The following is a 22,229-nucleotide window of genomic DNA, read 5'->3' on the forward strand; positions in this document are numbered from 1 at the left end:
CAAGGAGTTGAGCCACAGGCCACCCAATCCCCAAGAGAAGTTTCTTCACCGTATCTTGAATTAGTTCCTTAACCATATCTTGACTTTTCACAGCCAGACAGGCTTTGCGACATTCCTACCTTGCAGCCCAATACGGACAATGCTTTGCAGTTAGAAACATTATTTTCGGCGAAGGGGCAACCCTGGGGCAGGGTGGAAGCCTCCTCCCGCAGCTCCCCTCACCTCAGACCTTCCAGACTGGTGCACATCGTGAATTTCTCTTTGTAAACCTGACGTCGACCAGCGCCATGGTGTCATACCGTAGCTGGTGACCGCTGACCTCATGTCTTGGGGGACCTCGTGTGTTTGTGCTTCCCCGCCGTCCCCTCGGTGCCGCCGAGGCCGGGGAGCCCCCGCCCGCAGCGCTTCACCGGGGCCAGGCCTGCGGGATGGCCGCCCTCCACACCGGCAGCGACGCGCCTCACAGGGCATGACATCACGCCTGCGTGGCGTCGCTCTGACGTCACATCACTTCCCTCCGCTCCCCAATCTCCTCCCCGGCAGGCGGTGACGTCTGGCCTCAGCCCCGCCTCCCCCACCGCCCCTGGGTCTCTGGGGGTGCGGCGCCGGGCGAGCGGCACCCGGAGCCGGCGGCGGGGAGAGGCGGCGGCGGGAGCTCGGCGGGGTCCGCGGGTGAGCGCGGGGCCGGGGCCGGGGCTCGGGGGGGCCCGGGACCGAATGAATGAGGTGGGGGAGGGCGGCGGGCGCTGCTTCTCAACGGCCGTAACGGCCGCTCGCCTGAGGGGCGGCGGGCGCAGCTTCCCGCCCTGCATCGCCTCATCTCGGGGAGGGAGGGACGGGGACCGGGCCCTGCCTCGCCCCGCGGCCGGCGCTGCCCGGGGCGGGAGCCGGCTTCCCCCCCGCCACCCCTCCGTCTCCTCGGGGGCAGCGGCCTGAGGTGCCGCCGCCCGTGTGGGGCCGGGGGTGGGAGCGGCGCTGGGTCTTCAAGCCCTTTCTTGGCCCTTTTGCTTCTCGCCAGAGACGTGGCACGGGCTGACAGGTTTTCTTCATGCGCGTAACTTGCATCAGCCTCTTTGCTTCATCCGTGGAGGCCCGGTGTAAAGTAGGTATTTCCTTATCTGCTCCAAGAGTGTCACGCTGTTCAGTAGCCGGTATGATCTGACCTTTTTTTTTTTTTTTTATTGGTTGCTGAGGTCAGTTTTCTAGTCGGTTCCTTGGTGCTTCAGGTTGACGTAGTTTCTTGGCGAGCTTTGCGAGGGGTACGGCCTCGTCCCGCGCTCGTGCGTCACCTCTGAAAAATGAGACGCGGAGGTTGTGTGTGTGTGTCAAGGTTATTTTTACTGAGGTTAGCCAACAGCTGCCTGCCAGAGAGAACAGCACAAGCCCGGCCACCCCTCTGCCCTGCCCTGGCATATCCACTGTGCCAGGGGACGCAGGGAAGGACGCAGGGTCCCCTTACCCCAGTTCGGGGCTCTCTGAACCAGAGGAAATGCCAACAGGGGACGTGTGATAGCTTTGGTCTTTCCGTCTATCCAGGTTGCGTTAAGTGTTGGTTGAGCTGAGAGTATCCCCTAGTTGTTGCAGCTTGAGCGCTCCCAAATGCGGTGATCCGATGGACTTCCCGGTTGGCAGCACTTGGGCACCAGGGAGTAAGGCTTTCCCGTGGGACGGGCAAGGTGGCGTGTGCTTCGTCTTCTGGATGCCCAAGGCGGGCAGTGTCTTTCCACTTGAGCTCTTCTTGATACAGTTGGAAAAAGTAGAGGAGCTTTCCAATGCACAAGCCCTTCCTCAGGTCTGAAGCAGAAACCGTGTGTTTTGGAGACAAGCGTGAGTTGAAGACAGTTAACTTGGAGTTTAGTGCGTTGGTGTGGACCATATACCTGAGGATGTTGGCCGTTTTGAAAGTACTAGTGGTTGGGAATCTGCAAGATCCTGTGCCCTAGCAAGTATCTTAACTTTCTTTGAAAGAAACAAGTTTTGGTCTACTTTGGTTAGCTCCGTGGAGGAGCATGCCGTGGCATCTCAGCAGCTGTGCAGCCCCCAGAAATGCTGTGGGAGATCTGGGGTTTGGTTCTGACCTCTCTCTCCTCCCTCTTTTCCATTTTCTTTGACGCTTGCTGTTGTGGGATTTTCCAGAGCAAACCCATGAGTTTCTTATCTTTCTTATCTCCGTAATGTTCTATTAATAACTAATACATAAGAAACTACTAGCTTCTATAAACGTGTCTTTTATATGAGCAACAGGTGCTTGTTGCTTATATAACACACTGGAAATCTTGCAAAGGAACAGCAGCTGGCAGTTAGCTTGCTAAATGTCATTTTATGAACCTGTTTCTTTCCCCCCCCTTTTCCCTCTCCCCGTGCTTTAATCTTCTTACAAAACTCAGAAATTTCTTGCTATCCAAGGGAGATTACTGCTTTACATTTGAACATGTGTTTGCTTTATACTAATCCTTTGCGCTGCAACCAATTAGTTTTAAAACCTGTCCTTCAGAGATGACCCTAGGTTGTATGGTTCTGTTAGTTAAGGAGCTGGTTGCATAGCCTCAGAGTCCTCTGCCTATCTCAACATTACAGACTTCATTTCCCTGGCTGCTGCTGCTCTCACATGCATGGTTTTTTTTTTTTTTTTTTTTAAGGTGTGGGACAACTCCTACTTTCTGTCAGATTTTGATTGGCTTTCAAAAGAGGCAGTGTCCTATAAATTGCCATCTCCACTCTGCTTCTGCTCTGTCACCAGCTGAGGGACAGGTGAGTACAGAAGAGGGAAAATTCCAGTGTGTATTGCTTAATCCTTGAAATTAGTGTTAGTTAATTTAAATTAGTGGGGTGGGGGAAATAAATTCCATGTTTCAGCATAAACTTTTTCTTAATCTAGAAAAGAAAGGGTTAGTTTCCAGTGTCAGTTTGGGTCAATGAGTAAAACCCATGACTGAAAAAACTAGTCAGAAGGTAATATAGGGTAGATGGAGTTGGAATATATAGTTGTATATATTTTTTTCTCCAGTTCCTAACGGTACAGAAATATTCCTCTTTGGGATAGTAAGAAAGAGAAACCTATCAAAAAATTAAGTTTTTTACATCAGTTAAATTAATACTTTTATCTTCAGAGACATTAATAACTTCTTGAAGTTATTTAAAATGGGAAACTGATCTAGCAGAATGGATTATTATGTCCAAGTTGCTCTTGCAAGGTGATTGCTTTGTGTTGGGGCTACCTTTATCTCATGGTTGTTTGGGGAAGTGCTTTTAACGGGTGCTATTAATGTCTTTATATATCTGCGTGGTTGCTGGCAACTTTTAGAATTTAATAGCTAGTTACACCGTTTTTTTTCCCCCCTTCATATTCTCCAGGCTGAACTGTCCCAGCTCTCTCAGCCTTTCCTCACAGGAGAGAGATGCTCTAGTCCCTTCAACATCTTTGTGGCCCACCAGCAATATAAGCTGAATTGTACTAATCGACGCTAGAGAATCAAGATAGGAGAAAGATGTCATAACCTCTTAGATAGCAATTAGTCACCTCTGAGATTGAGTACTCAGGAAATGGGGCTTCTTCCCTTTCAGTGCTCAAGGAGTAGCTTGTTTGCTCTAGTTTAGGTGGAGTTAGATGTAGGTATATAGGGTTGGTGCGTAACAAGGAATTGCAAGAGACTTGTGCAAAGCCTAGAGAAGATCGAGCGATTGCTTCTGTAGCACCGTGAGAGGAGAGACAGCTTTAATAGATCAAGCCTATAATCATGGAGTCTGATCCCTCTAATGGGTTTGTGGCTGTGAGGTGCTGCAGAGGCTAGGCTAATTCATCAGGATACTAATTGACCATGCTTCTCAAGGCAATAAACAAGTGAGCAAACAAGTTGGGGGGGGAGGGGGAAGATGCATCTCAGAATAAGTCTCTTTGATTGGTTTTAATACGCAAATGTGATTTTTAATAATGCACTTTTGGGGGGGTATCTTATTAAGCATGCGATAGGTAGTTTAGCAAGTCTTCTGTATTTAAATAGCAGGACTCCCTAAAGTGTCACAAAATTCTCAGCCTTGTGTGTTGCCCTAAGTAAAAGGAACACCCACATTAATTACTTGTTTGCTTTTCTATGCATACTAGAGTTGGTAGTGCTGGAATTCGTCTGCAGCAATTAGCTGCTGTAATTTCTTGTTGTGGTCTTCCTTCTCCCTGACTGTCTTTTTTATAATATATGCAACAAGGACATGTAGAAGAGAGGAATTGATGGGGTAATCTCAAGCAAGCTACTTTTAAAGATGTTTTCATCTGGGAATTTACTCATTCTGTCAGTTTGGGAAAGAGAGTTAAAAGTTGTTTGAAGGGGGATAAGGAAGAATTTAAGTGACTGCATCTTAAGAACTGTATTTGAAAGAAGTAAACTGGAACCTCAGAAAAGGCCGTTTGTGGATGCATGTGCGATTTATTTGGGGTACATTCTTCTCCGTTTCCTTCCCCAGTGTGAAGGATTTGGAGAGAAAGAAAACCAAACTTGCACGAAGCTCAGGGTAATTTAGGGATATTTTTGCAGAGTGTTACTATGAGCGAATCATGCCTTTTTTTTTTTTGTGGAGTAATTGGGACATTTTCTTGAGCTCTGGGTAAATACTGCTTCTCCTTTGTTCGCTTCCTGGGTACTGTCCATCATGCGTATTAAGTTTGAGCAAAGCAGTGCTCTTTAAAGAGAGATTTACTGCTGCCTCTATTGGCTTAGCTGAATCTTGCTGATGCAATACTAAGAAGGTTTGCTTATTCATTGCAGTCTACAAAACTTTCACTCAAAAGTACCTACAGTGAAGCTGTGTAATTATAGCAGCTGAACTTGTTGAATTCTGCCTTTTGTGCTTGAAATCATGGTTTCTAGTGACTGTTTTAAAAAGGTTTGAACTTGAACTATATTTTCACTGTTCGTTATACTGGACTCTGTGCTGGGGCTGTGGATATTTTCTTGAGCTCGCTCTGGTGAATACATTATTCATGTTACTTCCCAGGCTGCTTCTAGTAGACGTGGCACATCAGCTGGCACATCAACTAGGACTTGGAGCACGTCAAACTTTTCTGAAACCCTTCAGGGTTTTCTAAGGAAGTGTTTAAAATGTTTAATATGCTTGAGGAGTCATTTATGACTAATCTTTTCTCTTGCCCTCACAGCATATTTGAAGGAGGAAGATGCCAATTGTCAAAAACCTGAGCAGAGCTGTCAGCCAGCTGCTACAGAGCTCTGGTTGTGGATGTGGGATTTCCATCGTGCCTGTTCGATGCATTGGAGTCTCACCCCGGCAGGTGGCCTCTGATGCTAGCTTTCACTCGGTTTCTTTTTCTGAGTCTGATCATCCTCGGGTGCTAATTACAGGTCAGCGTTCCTGTCACAACTGTATTCCTGCTCCAGCTTCTCAGTCAAATCCCCACTCCCCTCCTCCCTCCCTGGTGAGCAGAAAATACTGGAAGCAAAAATACTCAAATATCCTGGGATTGTGATGGTCTGTCCCGTATGGTGATAGGATCAGAGTCCCATGTGAAATTCCTACTATTTTTATTCCAGAAATCTACTAAAACCAATTCATTGGCTTTTCCTTGAGAAGAAATATAAAAGCTTTCTGACTCACTGAGAAAAATAGTACTCATTTCTGATGTGATACATATAATAATGGAACTCGGTATTTTGATATCACTTTTTCTCTGACTTTTGTCTCTTGTGTGTTGCCTTTTAGGTGGTCTTGGCCAGCTTGGAGTGGGACTTGCTAAACTTCTGAGGTATGTCATGATCCTCCGACTTGCTAATAGTGAGGAATTCAAGCTTTAGCTGTCGCTTCTAGAAGCAATATTCTGGAAAGTGGTTTTTAAAAGAATCCTAGTGACGATTGCAGATTATTTTTTGCCTCTTCATTTTGTAAAGAACTTTAAATTTTCACCGTCTTTTTAATTTTTACTCTTGTGCTTGGTTTAGGTTCACTGACGTACTTCCTGTGTGTACATTGGTTACGATTCCCAAAATAACATAATTTTGTCTAAGAGACTAGCTGCTGAGTTCAGTTTGCTTCCAGCTAAATGGAAGTATTCACAGTCTGAATCCTCAGGGGGTGGCCAGTTTTCCTTTTCTCTTTTTTGGTCGAGCCAAATAAGGCTGGATTTGAGTGCTCAATAGAGAGACAAGGGCTGTGATTTTATGCAGGTACTACAGGAGAGAAAAAAGTACAAACATCCACTTGAAAAAATACTAGGAAATAGTCCTTTGCTAGTTACCCCGCTGTTGGGCTTTGCAGCTGCTGACTTTTATATTTCTGAGAATTTCAGTTAAGTAACTTCAGGAATAAGGTGCCCTGTTTAGTAACAAAAATAAAGATAGGATAAAAAAGATAAGATAAAGATAGGATAAAATTAGGATACAAGATCTTAAAGTTTTTATGATTTGGTGAAAGATGAACTGATGCAGCAAAAGGAGTAAATCAAAAATGTATTTTTTTCTGGCTCTTTCTGTTCCCCCGCCTCACATGCACAGTTACCTTATTTTTTCCATGGCATCTTTTCAAGAAATGTAAAATGCTCTGAGAGCTCTCCCTGGTCCATATGGCTGTCCGTATCCACGCCTACTCAAGCTCCAGAGTATCATTTGCACATAATTTTGACACTTCTTGTTGCAGAGCATTTGGACTACGACCAGAAGTGAGCAAACTCACTGTATTCAACACTGTCTTGCAGTTTGAATGTTTTCTACCATTTCTATGATATATTTAAAAATCTTCCACGTAATGGAAGGCTGGAATGTACTCCAATGCCATCAGACTTGCTCTCTGACAGCCTTGTGCTGATTGGAAAAGCACGAGGCAGAGATTACTCAGTTGTATTTACTTTGTTATATAAAAGTAGCTGCGGTTACAGCAAGCCCAGTGGCTTTTTGTTGTCCACAGGGAGCAGATTATCTCTGGGTATAATTTTCAGAAAGAAAGAGGGTAGGAAGGTCTTTCTTCTCAATGTATTTTCATTTTCTAAAAGATTTCTCTATCCTTATGTAGTCTTTCACTGCTACTAGAAGTAGTTTACTAATTTTCTAAGATGCTGTATTGACACTTAAGGGACCTGTGTTTTTTTAAAGTGCAATAGCTGATTTCATTGTGGATATTATTGTTCTTCTGATATAAATTGCTATGCTGCTATTTTGTTTGTCAGTAGATATAAATTATCTTGAAGACTGTGGACTCACTGTACTGTGTGGGTATTTTTATACAGGAAACGCTTTGGAAAGAACAACGTGATCTTGTCTGACATTAGAAAGCCTGCGGATAATGTTTTTTATAGTGGTAAGTGACTGGGGGAGCATATGGAAAAAAATCTTGACTTTACCTCTGATGTTGCTAGACTAATTATCAAAGTCTAAATGATACGTGGATTAAACTGAACAAGTTGCTGTTCGAAACTTCTGGATAATGCCTTCCTGCTTTGAAATCTTGCCAGGACATCGATTTCTTCGGTCTATTATTCCCTTTTTCTAAATAGTTTTCTCTCCATTTTTTCCACTGTTTCTTTGCTACTTTGTTGGCCAGAATGGCTACTTGAGTCAAGTTGAGCTTGACTGTTGTGCTCCTGCTGTAGAAAGAGGTGCATTTATTCTTTTGGAGGGAACAAGTTGGAAATCAAATTTGTGCTTTGTTTTTCCATGCTCAGACAATTTTTATGATAAGATGGATGTAGAGTAGGTTTTTTGGATTCTTTTATTTTCATTAGAAACGTGCATAAGTTTTTCTTCATCATGACTATTTAATGATGTATTTAGATATTTGAATAGTGTAAACTAGATGTTCCCTAGATGTTTTCATGCCATTGACTGGATAAAACAGGAGTTCTCACATCAGTCGCTTGTTGAGGTAAAGGTAGTGGTTTTCCTTCATGCTTATTTACGAATTTATTGGCCACTGCTGTTAGAAGGTGTGCATTCTGCTGTGCAGTCAAATCCTGAATAGAGGTATGGTCAAGATGCAGCAATTTGAGTTTCATCTAGAACTTTCCTTGACCTCCATTCTTCTTGGCATTCAATTTCCTACTGGTTCCATTTCTTCTAGGTCCTTTTATCTATGCGGATATCTTGGACTACAAGAATTTACGTGAGATAGTGGTGAATAATCGGATAACTTGGCTCTTCCATTATAGCGCTTTGCTCAGCGCTGTTGGGGAAGCAAACGTCCCTTTGGCCAGAGCTGTAAATATTACCGGTATGTGACAAGGGTCTTAAGTTCATGACTCCTCCAGAGGCTTGAGAAAGTGCAGCGTGTGTTCTGATAAATCCCGTTGTTTGTTCCAGGTTTACACAATGTTCTGGATATTGCAGCTGAGCATAATTTGAGACTCTTTGTTCCGAGCACTATTGGAGCCTTTGGACCCACCTCTCCTCGAGATCCAACTCCTGATCTCTGCATTCAGAGACCAAGGACAATCTATGGAGTCTCCAAGGTTCACGCTGAGCTCATGGGAGAAGTGAGAATTTTTTATTTTATTTATTTCATGAAAGTTCTGGGAGATCTTCATTGCTTTTGGAAGGTTCCTCACTGCAGTGGGTTTTTTTTCCCCATTCTTTCCTTCCTTCAGGCTTTAGTACTCAATAGTAGTATGAGGCAGCTCTTAAGGACAAATATCTTTTGAGTTTTGTTGGAAAAAGTACAAAAATTGGAAGCTGGCAAACATCTGACTTTCGATATCACTTCTTTCCCTGGTTCTTTTGACTTTGACCTCTCTGCCTCATCTGCCAGTATGAATGGCATTGCATAAATGACAGTGTACAAAACCTTGCGAAAGCATGCTAGACAATGATGACTTTTGCCAAAAAAAAAAAAAAAAAGACTCAAAAGTCAAAGCCGTGGGAGTCTGTACATGCACAACTTCTTTTCTGGCTTTGTAGTTTTTTAGAAACATAACATTGTTAAAGCTGATATTTTTACATACAGTTTCCTCACACTGCAAATTTATGAAGGACAGTGGCAGGTCTGAAGACTGTATTAACCTGAAATGTCTCACAAACGTAGGAATTTTCAGTTTCTGAACACTAGATCTAGACCCTACGTTAGAAGCCAATCCATATCAAGAATCGATATTGACTCATGTGGATGAAAGCTAGAAAAGGGCAAGCAGAGAGCTCAGCTACCTGGCAGGGAACGGAGACTGTTCAGTAGTTCCTTTTCTTTCATCCCTGTCATGGGACGGTTACAGAATGAAGGTGCATCCTCTGGCAGATTTTTCTTCGTATGGCCTAGTCTTGATGTGTTAAGCTACGTTTCTCTCCTCCCTCCGTAGTACTACCATTACCGGTATGGCCTAGACTTCCGCTGCCTGAGGTATCCTGGAATTATATCCGCTGACTCTCAGCCCGGTGGGGGAACAACTGGTAAGTGACTTGTGCGTATTTCTCAGTATTGCAGGCAAGAACAGCAAAAACACAAGCCAATGCAGTCATTTTTAATGTGTTTGCAGAAATTTAATCTGTGACAGTATAGAGCATCAGTGTAGAGGTGCTATTTCAGCAGCGTTACAACAATATCTTTGTCCACTCCAGCCTAGGGCATAATTTTGTAGCCTTTACATCTAAACAGTATCTGAGAGATTTTGGATTAATTACACTCATTGAGACCATTTCCTTTAAAAATATTTTAAACTCTGCTGTCTTGCTGCAATGTGCAAATGCTAGAATAGCATTGGCATAGTTTGGGATGACTTTTACAACGTAAATCACACAGTTCTGCTGCTAGACTTTAGACAGGAGATTTTGGGGGTGGCCTGAGGCTTGTTGACTGTCATGCAGTGAACAACAGATTGAGGCAGATGAGTACACGCATCCATTGTTCTTTTCTACAGATTACGCTGTCCAGATTTTCCACGATGCCATAAAGACCGGCAAATTTCAATGCAACCTAAAGCCAGACACTCGTCTCCCTATGATGTATATTGATGACTGTCTGAAAGCGACTCTAGAGGTCATGGAGGCCCCTGCGGAGGCACTGAGCATGAGGACGTACAACATCAGTGCCATGAGCTTCACTCCTGAAGAGCTGGCACAAGAGGTGCAGAAGCATGTTCCTGAACTCCAGGTGACCTACAACGTGGATGAAGTCAGGCAGGCCATAGGTTAGTATCAGCTTCTTTGGCAGTGGGTAAGAAACAACATTAGATTGCTATACGTTAAGGGCAAAACAGTTTCTTTCCTTTTTAGGCACTTGCAAATTGCTCCTGTACAGCTCAAGTCTTATGGTTTGAAATTCAGCTTTAGTAGTTCAAATGGTCAGTGATGATAGATCTTAAAGTTTAAAGAAATTTTTCTTAAACCTCATGCTCCGTGTTTCTTCTTTCTTTTCACTGCAGCTGACAGCTGGCCCATGAACTTCGATGACAGGAATGCCCGGAGGGATTGGGGTTGGAAACATGATTATGATCTCCCCGAGCTGGTGACTACAATGTTTAGCTTCCTTGGGTCTGACTCCAGGATTGCTCAAGCTAACTGAAATACTTTGTAAGATGTTTCCAGATTTCCACAGAGGACCAGGAAGAAATGGCTAAATTAGTTTATAATTTTCTGAGTCTTAGAGCATGTCAATTATTATTTTTTGTAAGTAGCAATAGAGTTGGGCAGAAACATACTGTAGCTGGCATGTCCTGTTAGATAAACAACATCATTTGGTACTGTTTCCAAGCACAGCACCAATGACAAACACAGAATTCTTGAACTTTCACACTTAAGCATCTAGGAAAAAAAAAAAAAACAAACGGCACTTACTCCTGGCTGATGACTCTCTGATCATTCCTGCTGCCTGCCTCTTCTTTGGCAGCCAACATGGGGTAATATTGTCAAACCTGGTGGTTCAGGCATATCCCGCAAAGTTAACGACAGGTTTTTCATTCTCCTGGTGGAGGATATTAGATTGTATTAAGATATGATCCTTTCTACTCTTTGCTTACAAAAGAGAGATCAGAAGAGCTACTTCATCTTTCCAAATTGTAGGGGTCGTTGCAATTCTGGTTTGAAATCAAACTTCGGTCGATAGTTCCTATTTATATATATATATATATATACATATATAACGCTATATAAACATACACTTTTCTATACGTAGGGCATACCAAGTAGCATTATTCTTATGCTTATAAACGTGAAGGGGAATAGGACTTGAATTCTCATTATGCTTTAAAAAAAACAGGGTTTACAAGCCAAGCTTTGTCCTGTTCTTTGAAAGTGCTGCTGCCTTCAGTTTAACCTTGGAGGTAGATCTGAAATCTGAAGAGCTGTTACATGTATGTGAATCTGGGGTGTATTTCAAGGAGGTAATGCCCAGGTATGGGTTTATTGCTAATTAGCACTACTTTTGGTTATCCCAGTTGTTTGCCGTGCTAGCACGATGACACACTGCCTGGAGCAAGTTTTAAAGGTGGGCTGATGATGGAGCCTTACGGTAGAGTCAAGTCAGCCTTTGAAATCTGTTCATGTTCCCTACGTTTTCCGCGTGCAATGTAAGTGTATTTGTAGATGCTTATTTATGTGTCACTGTCATACACTTTTGTTCTTTAGAGAGGGATCCAGAAGCTGAAACCATCTTCTAGCTACAGTTAAGGGCTGTTCTGCTTGTTGAGTCTCATGCACAGGAGATTCTGGGATTAACAGGGGAGTCTTAGTAGATGAATGCAAGGAGGATATGTCTATTCAAAAGCTACTTAGGAGACTTTGAGAGATGACAAACTGGAGAGAGACAGGAAAGCCATTTTAGGTAAAATACCAGTTTCCGTGGATGTGAATCTGAGCTGTCGGCTACTATAGCGGTAGCATGCTGTGAGAAACAGCATCTGGGAACTTTGATTTTTTTTTTTTTTCCCCCCAAAGAAAAAATCCTTGATTTTCAAAATGAGTGGAAATTCCCTATATGAAGCTCTCCATCTTTTTTGTCTTGTATACTCCAATAGCATGTGTAGGTAAACATGTTCAAGGTGGGTTGTTTTTTTTTTTTTTTTTTGCCTACAACTTGTTTGCTATGTTTTCTGTGACGATGCTTTGGCACTTGCGAGTCCATTATGCTCTCTGTAACCCTGCGGTGTTTCCTCAGTAAGTGGGTAACTGACATGACCAGATTTCTCTCTCTCTGTGAAGGAGTCTATATGCTGCAGGGAATGTATTTTCTCATGAAAGTAACCTTCAAATGAAGATTCTGTGGTGAAACCCAGTTATTTTAAACATTTGTTAAACTTGTATCTCTTGATTTTGTATGTATCTTACTGTTTCATCTGTTGGCAAAGTATGTGTTTCCCAGGTATTTAAGCTCAAAAACCTTTAAGGTTGTGGCCTGTTATCGAAACTTTTTTTATATATTGTTTACGTTTCTGAAAGGACAAGTTTTTAAACTTTGACCGCTGTTGTAACTGTCACATTGTTCAAGTGTAATATTTGGCCCAATGGGCCAGCAAAGTTGGCCCTCCATTCATACCCTCCGAGGAAAGACTGGCTCAGGTTTTGTCCTCTGCCCTGCCAAAACGGGATTATCTCCTAGTGAGCTGTTACACTGAGCCGTCAGGTGAAGGGCTTTAATGTGAGCTGAAGTGTCTTGTCCATTCCAGTCTTTCGTAAGTCTGACCCTGGGGACTCATCATTGCCTCCGTTCCATGAGACGTCGAAAATAAAGTTGTTGACAGGTCTCACTCCGTTTCTTTACTTCACTCGAAGTCATGGGGTCTGCTCTCCTCACCCTTGTTCAGAGCTCAAGTTAAGACTAACAAGAGTGAAGAGCAGGAATGTTGCTTTCTTCTGAAACACGCTGTCCTTGGTTGGGGCATTGCACAAAAGCTTTGGATAAGGTGTTACAGCGAAGGTGAAATTCAAACGTATGGCATTTTGAACAAAAGTTTATTTTTATTTTTTTTCCCCTCCTGCCAAAAGTTGCTGACTTCATTTAGGAGCAGCCATTTAAGAAACTTCTATTTTGCAAAATCTGAAATAAACCATATTGCAACAGAGAGTTGTTTGGAGGTAACAAGGTGGCGATAGTCAGGGAATGTGATTAGAGATGAGTCCTGTTTGAAATTCTGGTTTTCAACCTGTGACTAATGATGCATGTATGGTTTTTTTCCCCCCTATCTTCCCGATTAACTTCTGTTGTAACTATGTTACAGTATTTTCTGTGTTAAACCAATCTGATGTGGTACCAAATGTATAATGTTTGCTACCCATTTGAAGTTTGACCTCTGGGCAGAGACTTCTCTCATGACATTTGAGCATTGTAGCTGTTAAATTACCTATTCAGGAAAAAAAAGTTGTTAAGAATATTTTTTCAAATATTGTAAGTTGTGGATGATGCCTACTTTAATAAAATCCTATGCAGATGTATCCTTGTTTTGTCATCTTTGTTTAGAGCACGCGAGAGCAGTGATGAAGGATGCTGGTTAGTGCTGAAGCCTTTTCTTCAGCCGCAGAAGTGATGTGGTTTTTGAGGCACGGAGAAAGATAGAGACACCCCCTGGTCCCCAGTCTGTGCAGTGACTCTCAACCATTTGTATGTACGTTTAACTTTCTGCTGATTATCCCAGTTGCTCTGTGTAGCAGAGAGTTGCTCACCGGCAGATACAGCGTGGTTACCCTTTAATCTTCAGCGAGCCACTAGGCAGAGGTACGGGCTGTGCTTGTAGACGGCAGCCCTCCGAAAAGTGCTGGGTTTCAAATATTCCTCTGTCACTTCTAGATTTCTTAGCCCTTTCTCATGTTGAGAAGCCGCTTGGGCTGTCTTCAGCCATGTTTCTCTCTCTCTTTACATCCGTGCAGCTTTGAAATGGTAAGAAAAAAGCAATGGTGTTCTGAGGGAGGAGCTTTAAAAAACACATGCCAAGAATTTAAGATTGTAGAGTCCTCGTTTCTGCTTCTGTGCAGGTCTTGACTCCAGCTGTTGCACAACCAGTAACGTTGGTATTTGGGAGAAGTTTGTGCAACCATGAGTGAGAATGAATGTGCTCCTAATACCTTACCGTGGACCCACCCTGCCTCATTAATTGATGAATAAACGCTCCCTTCGGGTTACACAAGGCCTTTCCCTCCTCCTATGCCTCAGCTTTCTAACGATGGGAACTTCTTGTGGAGGAAGCGTTCCACTTGACGGCGCTTTAATGACTAATGCAGGCATTATGTTTCTTGCAGAACACGTGAGGGTGTTACAGCACCGCGCTCTTTCCAGCTACTTCACTTTGGTAATTAGTTTGACTCTTGTTTACACATGCTCAGTCTGGTTTCTATAAGTGCTATAGGTGATGGTGCTTCACCTAAAGCTGCTGTAGCTGAAGAGAGGATTGCCATTACCCTTCAGGCCCTGCAAAAACAACTATTCCGTTTTCCTCCTTTTCCCTCCACCCTGTTCTTCAAAGATTTAAGAACATTTGACCCTGTAATCGTATTCATGCAGCAAAAACAAAAGGCTCCTAACCTTTTTGCTTTTAATTCTCCGATTTACTTCTCCTCCTTGCTGGCTTGCCCTGGAGTCAGCAATTGGCTTCGTTGTCCTCACTTTGCCGTTCCCATGTAAGAGGGAACGCGCAGAGCTGAAGCAACGCCGACACCATGGTTAGCGGTAGGCGTAGGCTAAAAAGCTTTAAAGGAAGGAGCTCTGCTCCTTCTCAAGGTGTGAGTGCCGATGGAGCGTGCTTGTTCAGCTTCCCCTAGGTTTTGAAGTCGGTACTGAACTACGGGCCTCTCTGGCAATGCGCCATTAATACCCGGACTGCTGAATTCGAAACAGGGCCTGGGGAAAGGGTCTTGCTGTCATCCTGAAAGTCACCGCCCAAGCCTGGGATAGAAATGCAAATCCTGCCCGGGTCTGGGTCCTATTGCAATGATTAGTTCCTAAGATGTTAAACTTAATTCGTTTAAGCCCATACAGACGCAGCTGCTTTCTGCTCTTGGCTGCTCAAGACATCAGAGAGAAGTGCAGAAGAGGAACAACCTTCTTCCCTCAGTGAAACAGCGCGAGGGCTGCGGGTGATTAACCTCTGTGCTTTTGGAAAAACCCCTCCTTTTGCTCCTCAGGAGGGAGGCAGGCTCTGACATACCATTTGTCACGGGCTCTGCGTGCCTCCAGGGAGAAGTCAAGCCCGGGGAGGGGGAGAGAGGAGAGCACCAAGGTCCAGGGTTAGCCGGAGGGCAGGAGCGTGGCTCCGGGGGCTGGGATGCCCGCCTTGCAGTCCCGCTCATGACACCCTCATGTCCACGCTCATGTTTCGGGCAGGGTTGGGGGCCTTCCTGGCCCCCTCAGGGCAGGCTGTTTCTATTTTAGACAACCGTTAGCTGGCATTGCAAAACCTTTGCCCTTCTCCTGGAGGCTCGGGCCAGACGAGTGCTCTCCAGGCTATTTTTGGATTCATACCATAATTGTACGTGATCCTAAGTTCACCGTGGGTCTGAGCGCCTGTGGCACGCTGGGGCTGAGGGAGGGTGCAGGGGGTGCGGAGGGGTGGGCTCGCACGTACCGGCTGGGTAGCAGTGTCACAAGAAGGATGCTGAACGATTGCTATGTCCTTCCTGGGTGCTTCATTTATGTCGCATGGGCATGGCTGTGATGAAGCCTACCTCTTCAAGCCAGGGCCAGCTTCTGGAGTAAACCCAGGTGTTTAAAGATGACAGTAACTCCATACAGTAGCTAAGAGAGTTGGCACACATGGCTGGCTTTTTCCAGCAGAGACAGGATTCAAAAGACGTTTATGCTTCAGCAGTGCCGTTGTGGAACTCAAATCTGGAGTGGGCATTGCTGAGCCAGAAAAGAAATTTGCTTCCTGCACTTGATACTGCAATTGGGAACAATTTAGGATGTTTTTATTCAAGCTGGCGGTGATTATCTCTGCATTTTTGCGGACTCAAGCCAACAGTTTGGTAAAACTGAGATCCAGCTCAGTGCTGGAGTGGTTGTCTAGTACAACCACCATCCATCCTGACCCAGGGGTTGCTTCTATGCATTTAATATCTTCCAGTAGATGTATTTTCTATAGTCCTTGTGCAGTATCCCTGCAGAGCAAACTGAAGCTCCTGAGAAGATGCAGTGCGCAGGTTAGCGTTCAGCTTTGAGAGGATTTCATCTTCTTGCCAAAAAACGTAAGCAGCTCAGTGTCACCTACACACCAAGCTGCCCTCCACCCCTCTCTCAGATGGGTCCCCACAGCAGAAAAGATTGAAAGCACAGAATTATATTTCTTCTGACCTCAAGTAGAGTTCTGATAACCTGCCAAGTCCTACAAACCATTCAATATTTCCATTCTGCTTCCCTCTCCCTCCGGCCATCCTGTAAAGCGTGGTCCCACCTTGTTTATCTCTCATTCTTCCAACAAAGATGTCAGATTCTCCAGCCAGTCTGAGGGCCTATCAAGATCTTCCTGGGAGCTGCTGCAGGCACTCACTGCTAAATGCTTTTCTAGCTGAAAGTGCCAACTTAAAAAAACATGGAAAAGTGCTGGTTTCAATGACATTTCATGTGGAAAATATATAGATTTCCTATAAATGACATTTTTTTGAGTGAAGTCAGAAACTTCCCATATAGATTTTTACTAGAACAGGACGTTCAGTTCTATTTTTCCAGAGCAACCTTTTATCTTGAAATGTATTTCACCTCAGAGGATTTCAGACAGTGAGAAACTCCACTCCTTTCCTGATCCAGAAGGCATTTCCCCAGCACAGAAATGCTAATTTCTCTAGCTGCTACGTCTTCCTAGGCTGCTTGGGCAGACTTCATCTGAGCACCAGGAAAAGCAGAAACCCCTTACAGATGTCAATGCTTGAAGGTCTTCTTATTTCTTTGTATTATCGTAGTCACTTTAATCTTTAAATAGCGATCCCCACACTACTGCGCAGACACAGGCTGGAAAAATCGTTCTGGCCCTAGGGTTTTAAAAAGTCTTACTGTATGACAAGAAGTGGATATGGACAGATGGAAGACGAAAGAAAAATGGGCTTGGGGTCATGGTTGGAGATGGATAGACCTGGATGGTTGAAGACATCACTGTACATCTCCGTACATCTCCTCAGCTCTTCTGAAGGTTTATGTAAAGCTGAATGGAAAACAGCTGCAGGAGGGGTTATTTCTTAGCACAGATGTAACCTAAGGTTTCTCAGCCAAACTTTCCCAGAGGAGCAAATGAGACCCTTCACGTGAGTTAGCTCCCAGCGTGTCCACTGGTTGTGGATGTCCTTGGAGCCATGGCTTTGATTGACACCATCTACCACTGTCGTGAGGAGGAAAGCAGCTGAGGGTCTGAATCCTTCTCAGTTTGGGAGGGAGGAAAGTAGCCTGGGGGCAGGAAGGGGATTTGGGGCTGGGGGGAACACCACTGTTTTACCCAGATTACGGCTGATGCCTGTTCTCACAGAATCACAGAATCACAGAATCACAGAATCGTATAGGTTGGAAAAGACCTTTAAGATCATTGAGTCCAACCGTAAACCTAACACTACCAAGACCACCACTACACCATGTCCCTAAGCACCTCATCCAAACGTCCTTTAAATACCTCCAGGGATGGCGACTCAACCACTTCCCTGGGCAGTCTGTTCCAGTGCTTGATAACCCTCTCGGTGAAGAAAAATTTCCTAATATCCAGTCTAAACCTCCCCTGGCGCAACTTGAGGCCATTTCCTCTTGTCCTATCACTTGTTACCTGGGAGAAGAGACCGACCCCACCTCTCTACCCCCTCCTTTCAGGCAGTTGTAGAGAGCGATGAGGTCTCCCCTCAGCCTCCTTTTCTCCAGGCTGAACAACCCCAGCTCCCTCAGCCGCTCCTCATAAGACTTCTGCTCCAGACCCTTCCCCAGCTCCGTTGCCCTTCTCTGCACCCACATTACATTACCTGCCAACCCCATCCCTGGGAATAGGTCAGGGATTAGCCCTGAGCAAGAGCCATACCCAGCAGGCAATTTTGATGCAGTGACCCTGTTTTGTAGGGCAAAGAACTCCAATATATGGCTATATCCGGACTGTGCCAGCCAGAGAGGGACCAGGCTCGGCTCAGGTTAGTCATAGTCTGTCATGCGGGTGTCTCAGTGTCTGGTATGGGGATCCAAGAAGCACAGCAGTGTGGACTGGGATGTGTCCCTCCTTGGAGCCCCACACCAACAGGCTTGGCCATCTCCAGCCTACCCTTTCACCAAGGTCCTAGGACTTGGCCATCCAGCCAAGCTTGGGAAGAAGCATGAGGAAGCTTTAAAATATCTTCCCCTAGCCACAATGTATGTCCCCTGGCCCTCTTAAGCTCAACAGATGTGTCCTCCACCTTGCTGCTGGTTCCTCAGCATGTCCCTGCCTTTGTTCCTGGTCCTGCGGGCCTCCCCAGCCCCCTCCTTGTCCAGGGGAAAGGGCTGGGACCACGTTCCTGGCAGGATAAACGCATCCCAGGAATTTCCCTCCTGCAGTGAGGTCAGAGCGCGTTGCTGGATGGGTGGGATGACCTTTAGACCAATCCTCAACAGAGGAGGTTCTTGGCAGGGCACGTCAGAGTGCAGCTCCAAGGACACCAGCGAGCCAATCATTTTTTGGCAAGAAAGAGCACTGCTGCAAGGATGATCTCTCCTTACCTGTCTGGTGCAATAGGTCCTTAATCTCTCCAGCCTTTCCGTAATGCCAGGGTAAAGACCCATCATCAGCAGAGCTGTTGCGAAAGCAACATGTCAGAGGAGACAAAGCAAAGTCCAGAGTTCATCCACTGACCATCTGCTTCCCCTTCAACTGGCACTGCTGGTTCTTTGCATCTGAAGCCCAAGATTAATGAGATTTGGTGCATTTTTTAAAGCCTTGCCTCCGGGAGTCTTGTGATTCTGAGAGACTCTCATATGAGGTTTAGAAACAATCCCTACCTTACTAATCCTTATAATTTTAAGGAAAAAATAATCTTCTGAAAATGAATATGAACTGTATGAGCTCATATATAACAAAAAAAAATCTCCATTCAGGTAACAGCCATCTTTACCAGTGCTGAGGGCAGGAGGAGAGGGAGTCAATGAGGTGCAGATCGTGCTCATCCAAGCCCAGGACAGCTGAGCTTCTGGTTTCCCCACCAGACCATGCAGCAGCCTCCCTGGAGGAGCTGCTACTGCTCGAGTGTGCTGATGGGAACTGGAGGGGTTTGTATGTGTGTAGAACGTGGACTCTGGCAAAATCGGGGCTCTTGCCAGGAGCAGCAGGACCCCGGTGCTCACTAGGGGTTCAGCATGTCCCCCATCACTCCACTGCACTGCATGTCCAAACTTCCCTGTGGACATCAGCTCCGCACGCCCAATGGTTAAGGTTCAGCCCTTGATTTGCACCGTGGCCCCACCTCTTTCAGCCCTTGTCCATGGATATCACCTCCTCCATTAACTGTAGAGGACTTGCAAAGCCTCATGATGACACCAAGCAGAGGACAGGGTCTACCCAGAGGTTTTCTCATCTGCTTTCTCTGATGGCTGGCTGATGAGCTGCCAAGAAAACAGCAACACCCTTATTTCTTCATCCTGCTGACCCTCAGCCTTGCAGTCTTCTTGCTGGGTGGAAAAGCTGCCCCATCCATTGCACAAGAGCAGCAGGGTCTCACTCGAGACACGCTGTAGATGATAGAGCAGATGTTTGAGCTGCCGATGACCCACGGCTGCCCAGGAGTATTTGCTCTGTTGGCAGCGTGTCCCGGGATCAGTGCCAGGAGCAGATTTTCCACCTCCAGCCTCACCACCTGGCAACAGAGGCCGGGACGTTTGCCCAAGATAACGCCGAGCCTTTGGGAGAGAGAGGGGGGATGTTTCTCATATGTCCCCAGGCACGCATGCCTGCCAGTGACCCCTGCAGGTCCTCAGCCTGTGGGAGAGCAGGGCCAGCCAGATCCACATTGCTTGGGAATGGCTGTACCTTGGTCCCTGGGGACACACCGTGGCCTGATCCAGACAGCGTGTCTGTGCAAGGGTCCAGGGCAGTTTGGAGGGATTTTGACTCTCTAGAGATTGCAACAGAGCTACAGCCACCACCGTGAAGGGTATTGTGATGGGGAAGGGCAGTTCCACTGTGCATGGGAGGAAAAAGGTGTCATTGGGCTGGGAACCCAAGGAGGATGAGGGACCCCAAACCACAGCCCCTAAGCTGTTTGCTGGAGGCTGTGACCCACCACCATTGGATCGCCCTTGGCTGGCCCTTTTGGGGCTTGGACATGACACTGGTGTGCATCCATCTGCCACCTCCTTTGGCAGAAACACAGGAACCAAAGTCTCCCCATTGGTTGTCCCTACAGGCTCTTCTTCCATCCCATCTGTGTCCCTCTTGCTGAGCCATACAATACTCAGTGGACCACCTAAAGGAGCCAAGTGGAGAAGGCGTGAAGGCCACATGAAGGTGTGAAGGCCCCGACAATGGGGAGTCCTGGAGCTGGCCACAGCTGAAATGGGTGTGCAATGGGGAACCCAGAGGGGAAGGCAAAAAGGTGGGAGGAGGAGATGAAATTTGGCTGTCAGCCCCTGCCCTGGCATTTTGGATTTCCCTAGAAATGTTGTCTGGACAGAAGAACATGAGGATTTGAGACCTTTCTAGGGGGTTTCTGGGACTTGGGGTGACCAGTGGGACAGGGTGATCAGAGGTCTCTGCCAGATGGCCTTCCCAAAAAAACCAACCCCACGCCGTGTCCCAGCTCCACTGCACATACCGGTTGGGGCACTGGTGGTGCCCTCCACCCGCTCTCCTTTGCAGGGAGTGCAAAGCCAGGTCAACACCATTGGATTCAGCTTTAGTTGGGAACATTTTTCCAAATTTATTCCCACTCCCAGCAGTCTCCATCATCAAAGGAGGGAAAAAAAATGTTTATTATGTTGACATTGGCTTGTTTCTTTTTTCTCTTCAATTTTCTGGTGTTATATATTTACTTTAAAAATTGTAATTTAAATAAAAAAAACCCAAGTTCTTTTTTATTCACCAAAATGCAGGGTTTTAATAAGTAATAATTTTCAGGGATTTTCTTAAAAGGTCTCCCTCTCAGTTCAGGGCCAGGCAGCATTTTTGAAAGAAAGGCCCTATTTAAACCTTTTGAATGAAGTGATAACAACATAGCGAGAGGAGTGCCACTCACACTGGTGGAGACGCTGCCAGCAGCTCCACTCGGGGAACTCAAAGCCTGGATGCTCTTCCAACACCTTGCTGTTCTTGCCAAGAAGTTTCTGCTCATTGCTCTGGCTGACGTTTCTTCATGATGGCTTTTTTTCCAGGGATGGTGATTAGATATTTGCTGAGCTCAGGGCATGAGCTGCTTGCACGCCAGTTTCCAAATCCCTTTCCATCGCAGCTACCTGCCGTGCCACAAGAAGCGGTGTCACCATCTCTTCTGAGACACGTGGAGCCTGTCGCAGCTTTATTTGTCGTCTGGCCAGGGCAGGGGTCTCCATCCCTGCCGAGATGCCTGTTGAAGTGGAAAGTTTAATTTAAGGCTTGACTTGTCCTCTCCCCAGAAGCCAGTAATTAATTAGTGCTGTCTTTGGCCAGGAGGCAGAAGCGGAGGTGGTGAACGTTGCTGCTCCTCTGGGTTTGGGAGACACTTGGGTGTGCAGCGATTGCCCCGATTTGGGGTGTGTGGGGGGCAAGCAACACTGCTGGAGCAGGAGAAGTCTTTGGAAAGGGTTTTTCCATGGCCAAGGGATGTCAGGGGTACCTCTGGCCCAGGTTTCTTCTGTGACCCCAGGAGAAGTTGCTCAAGGAGCGATTTCAGAGAAGTGGGAAGGTGGGGGATTCTCCATCCTCAGACAGTAACCCCAGGCCAAAAAAGCTTCTTTGCATTGCCACACCCTCTCCCCTCTCCACCCTGGATTTTGAAGGCCTTGTGCATGATGTATTGCAGGGGCTGATGATGCAAAACTTCCCAAACACTGGATTTTGTTTGGGCTTTTTTGCTTGTTTTGTTTTTTTTAAGGGAAACCAATGGTTGTGCACAACCGGGATACACGTGTTTATGTGAAACCAGCTCTCCCCTTCCCAACCACTTTTTTAAGCAAACTTTATCACTATTTTCCCTGCCTTTTTTCCCTGTCCAGCTGTGGATCAGCATTTCAGGGTGAATCCAACATTAGTCTATAACCTGAGCAGTGCAGTTACTCTGCAACACGATGCATTTTGATTCTTCCACGTGTTGTCAAGGTTAAACTTGGGTATCTGATAAGGTACAGTGATAACTCGGGGAGCCCTGGTCACGCTGTGGTTCTTGCAACCCCCGAAGTGACTCGAGGTGCTGTTAGGGGATAGC

The 22,229-nt window shown here is 45.8% G+C and overlaps 1 protein-coding gene across 2 annotated transcripts; it reads left to right on the plus strand.

The window, feature by feature from the left end:
* Positions 1 to 532: 532 nt before the first annotated feature.
* LOC142407939 (L-threonine 3-dehydrogenase, mitochondrial) lies at positions 533 to 13,346 on the plus strand. Of its 2 annotated transcripts, XM_075497698.1 has the most exons (10): positions 545 to 672; positions 2,640 to 2,751; positions 5,150 to 5,351; positions 5,710 to 5,752; positions 7,226 to 7,296; positions 8,056 to 8,205; positions 8,295 to 8,467; positions 9,281 to 9,371; positions 9,839 to 10,108; positions 10,343 to 13,346. In XM_075497698.1, the coding sequence occupies exons 3-10, from the start codon at positions 5,168 to 5,170 to the stop codon at positions 10,480 to 10,482; spliced, it is 1,122 nt and encodes a 373-aa protein (XP_075353813.1). In that variant the 5' UTR covers positions 545 to 672; positions 2,640 to 2,751; positions 5,150 to 5,167; the 3' UTR covers positions 10,483 to 13,346. The 2 variants fall into 2 exon arrangements, with proteins under 2 accessions (XP_075353812.1, XP_075353813.1); XM_075497697.1 differs by lacking the exon at positions 2,640 to 2,751 and having other exon boundaries at positions 533 to 672.
* Positions 13,347 to 22,229: the final 8,883 nt, after the last annotated feature.

The sequence above is a fragment of the Mycteria americana genome, chromosome 3, assembly GCF_035582795.1.
Source record: "Mycteria americana isolate JAX WOST 10 ecotype Jacksonville Zoo and Gardens chromosome 3, USCA_MyAme_1.0, whole genome shotgun sequence".
NCBI lineage: Eukaryota > Metazoa > Chordata > Aves > Ciconiiformes > Ciconiidae > Mycteria > Mycteria americana.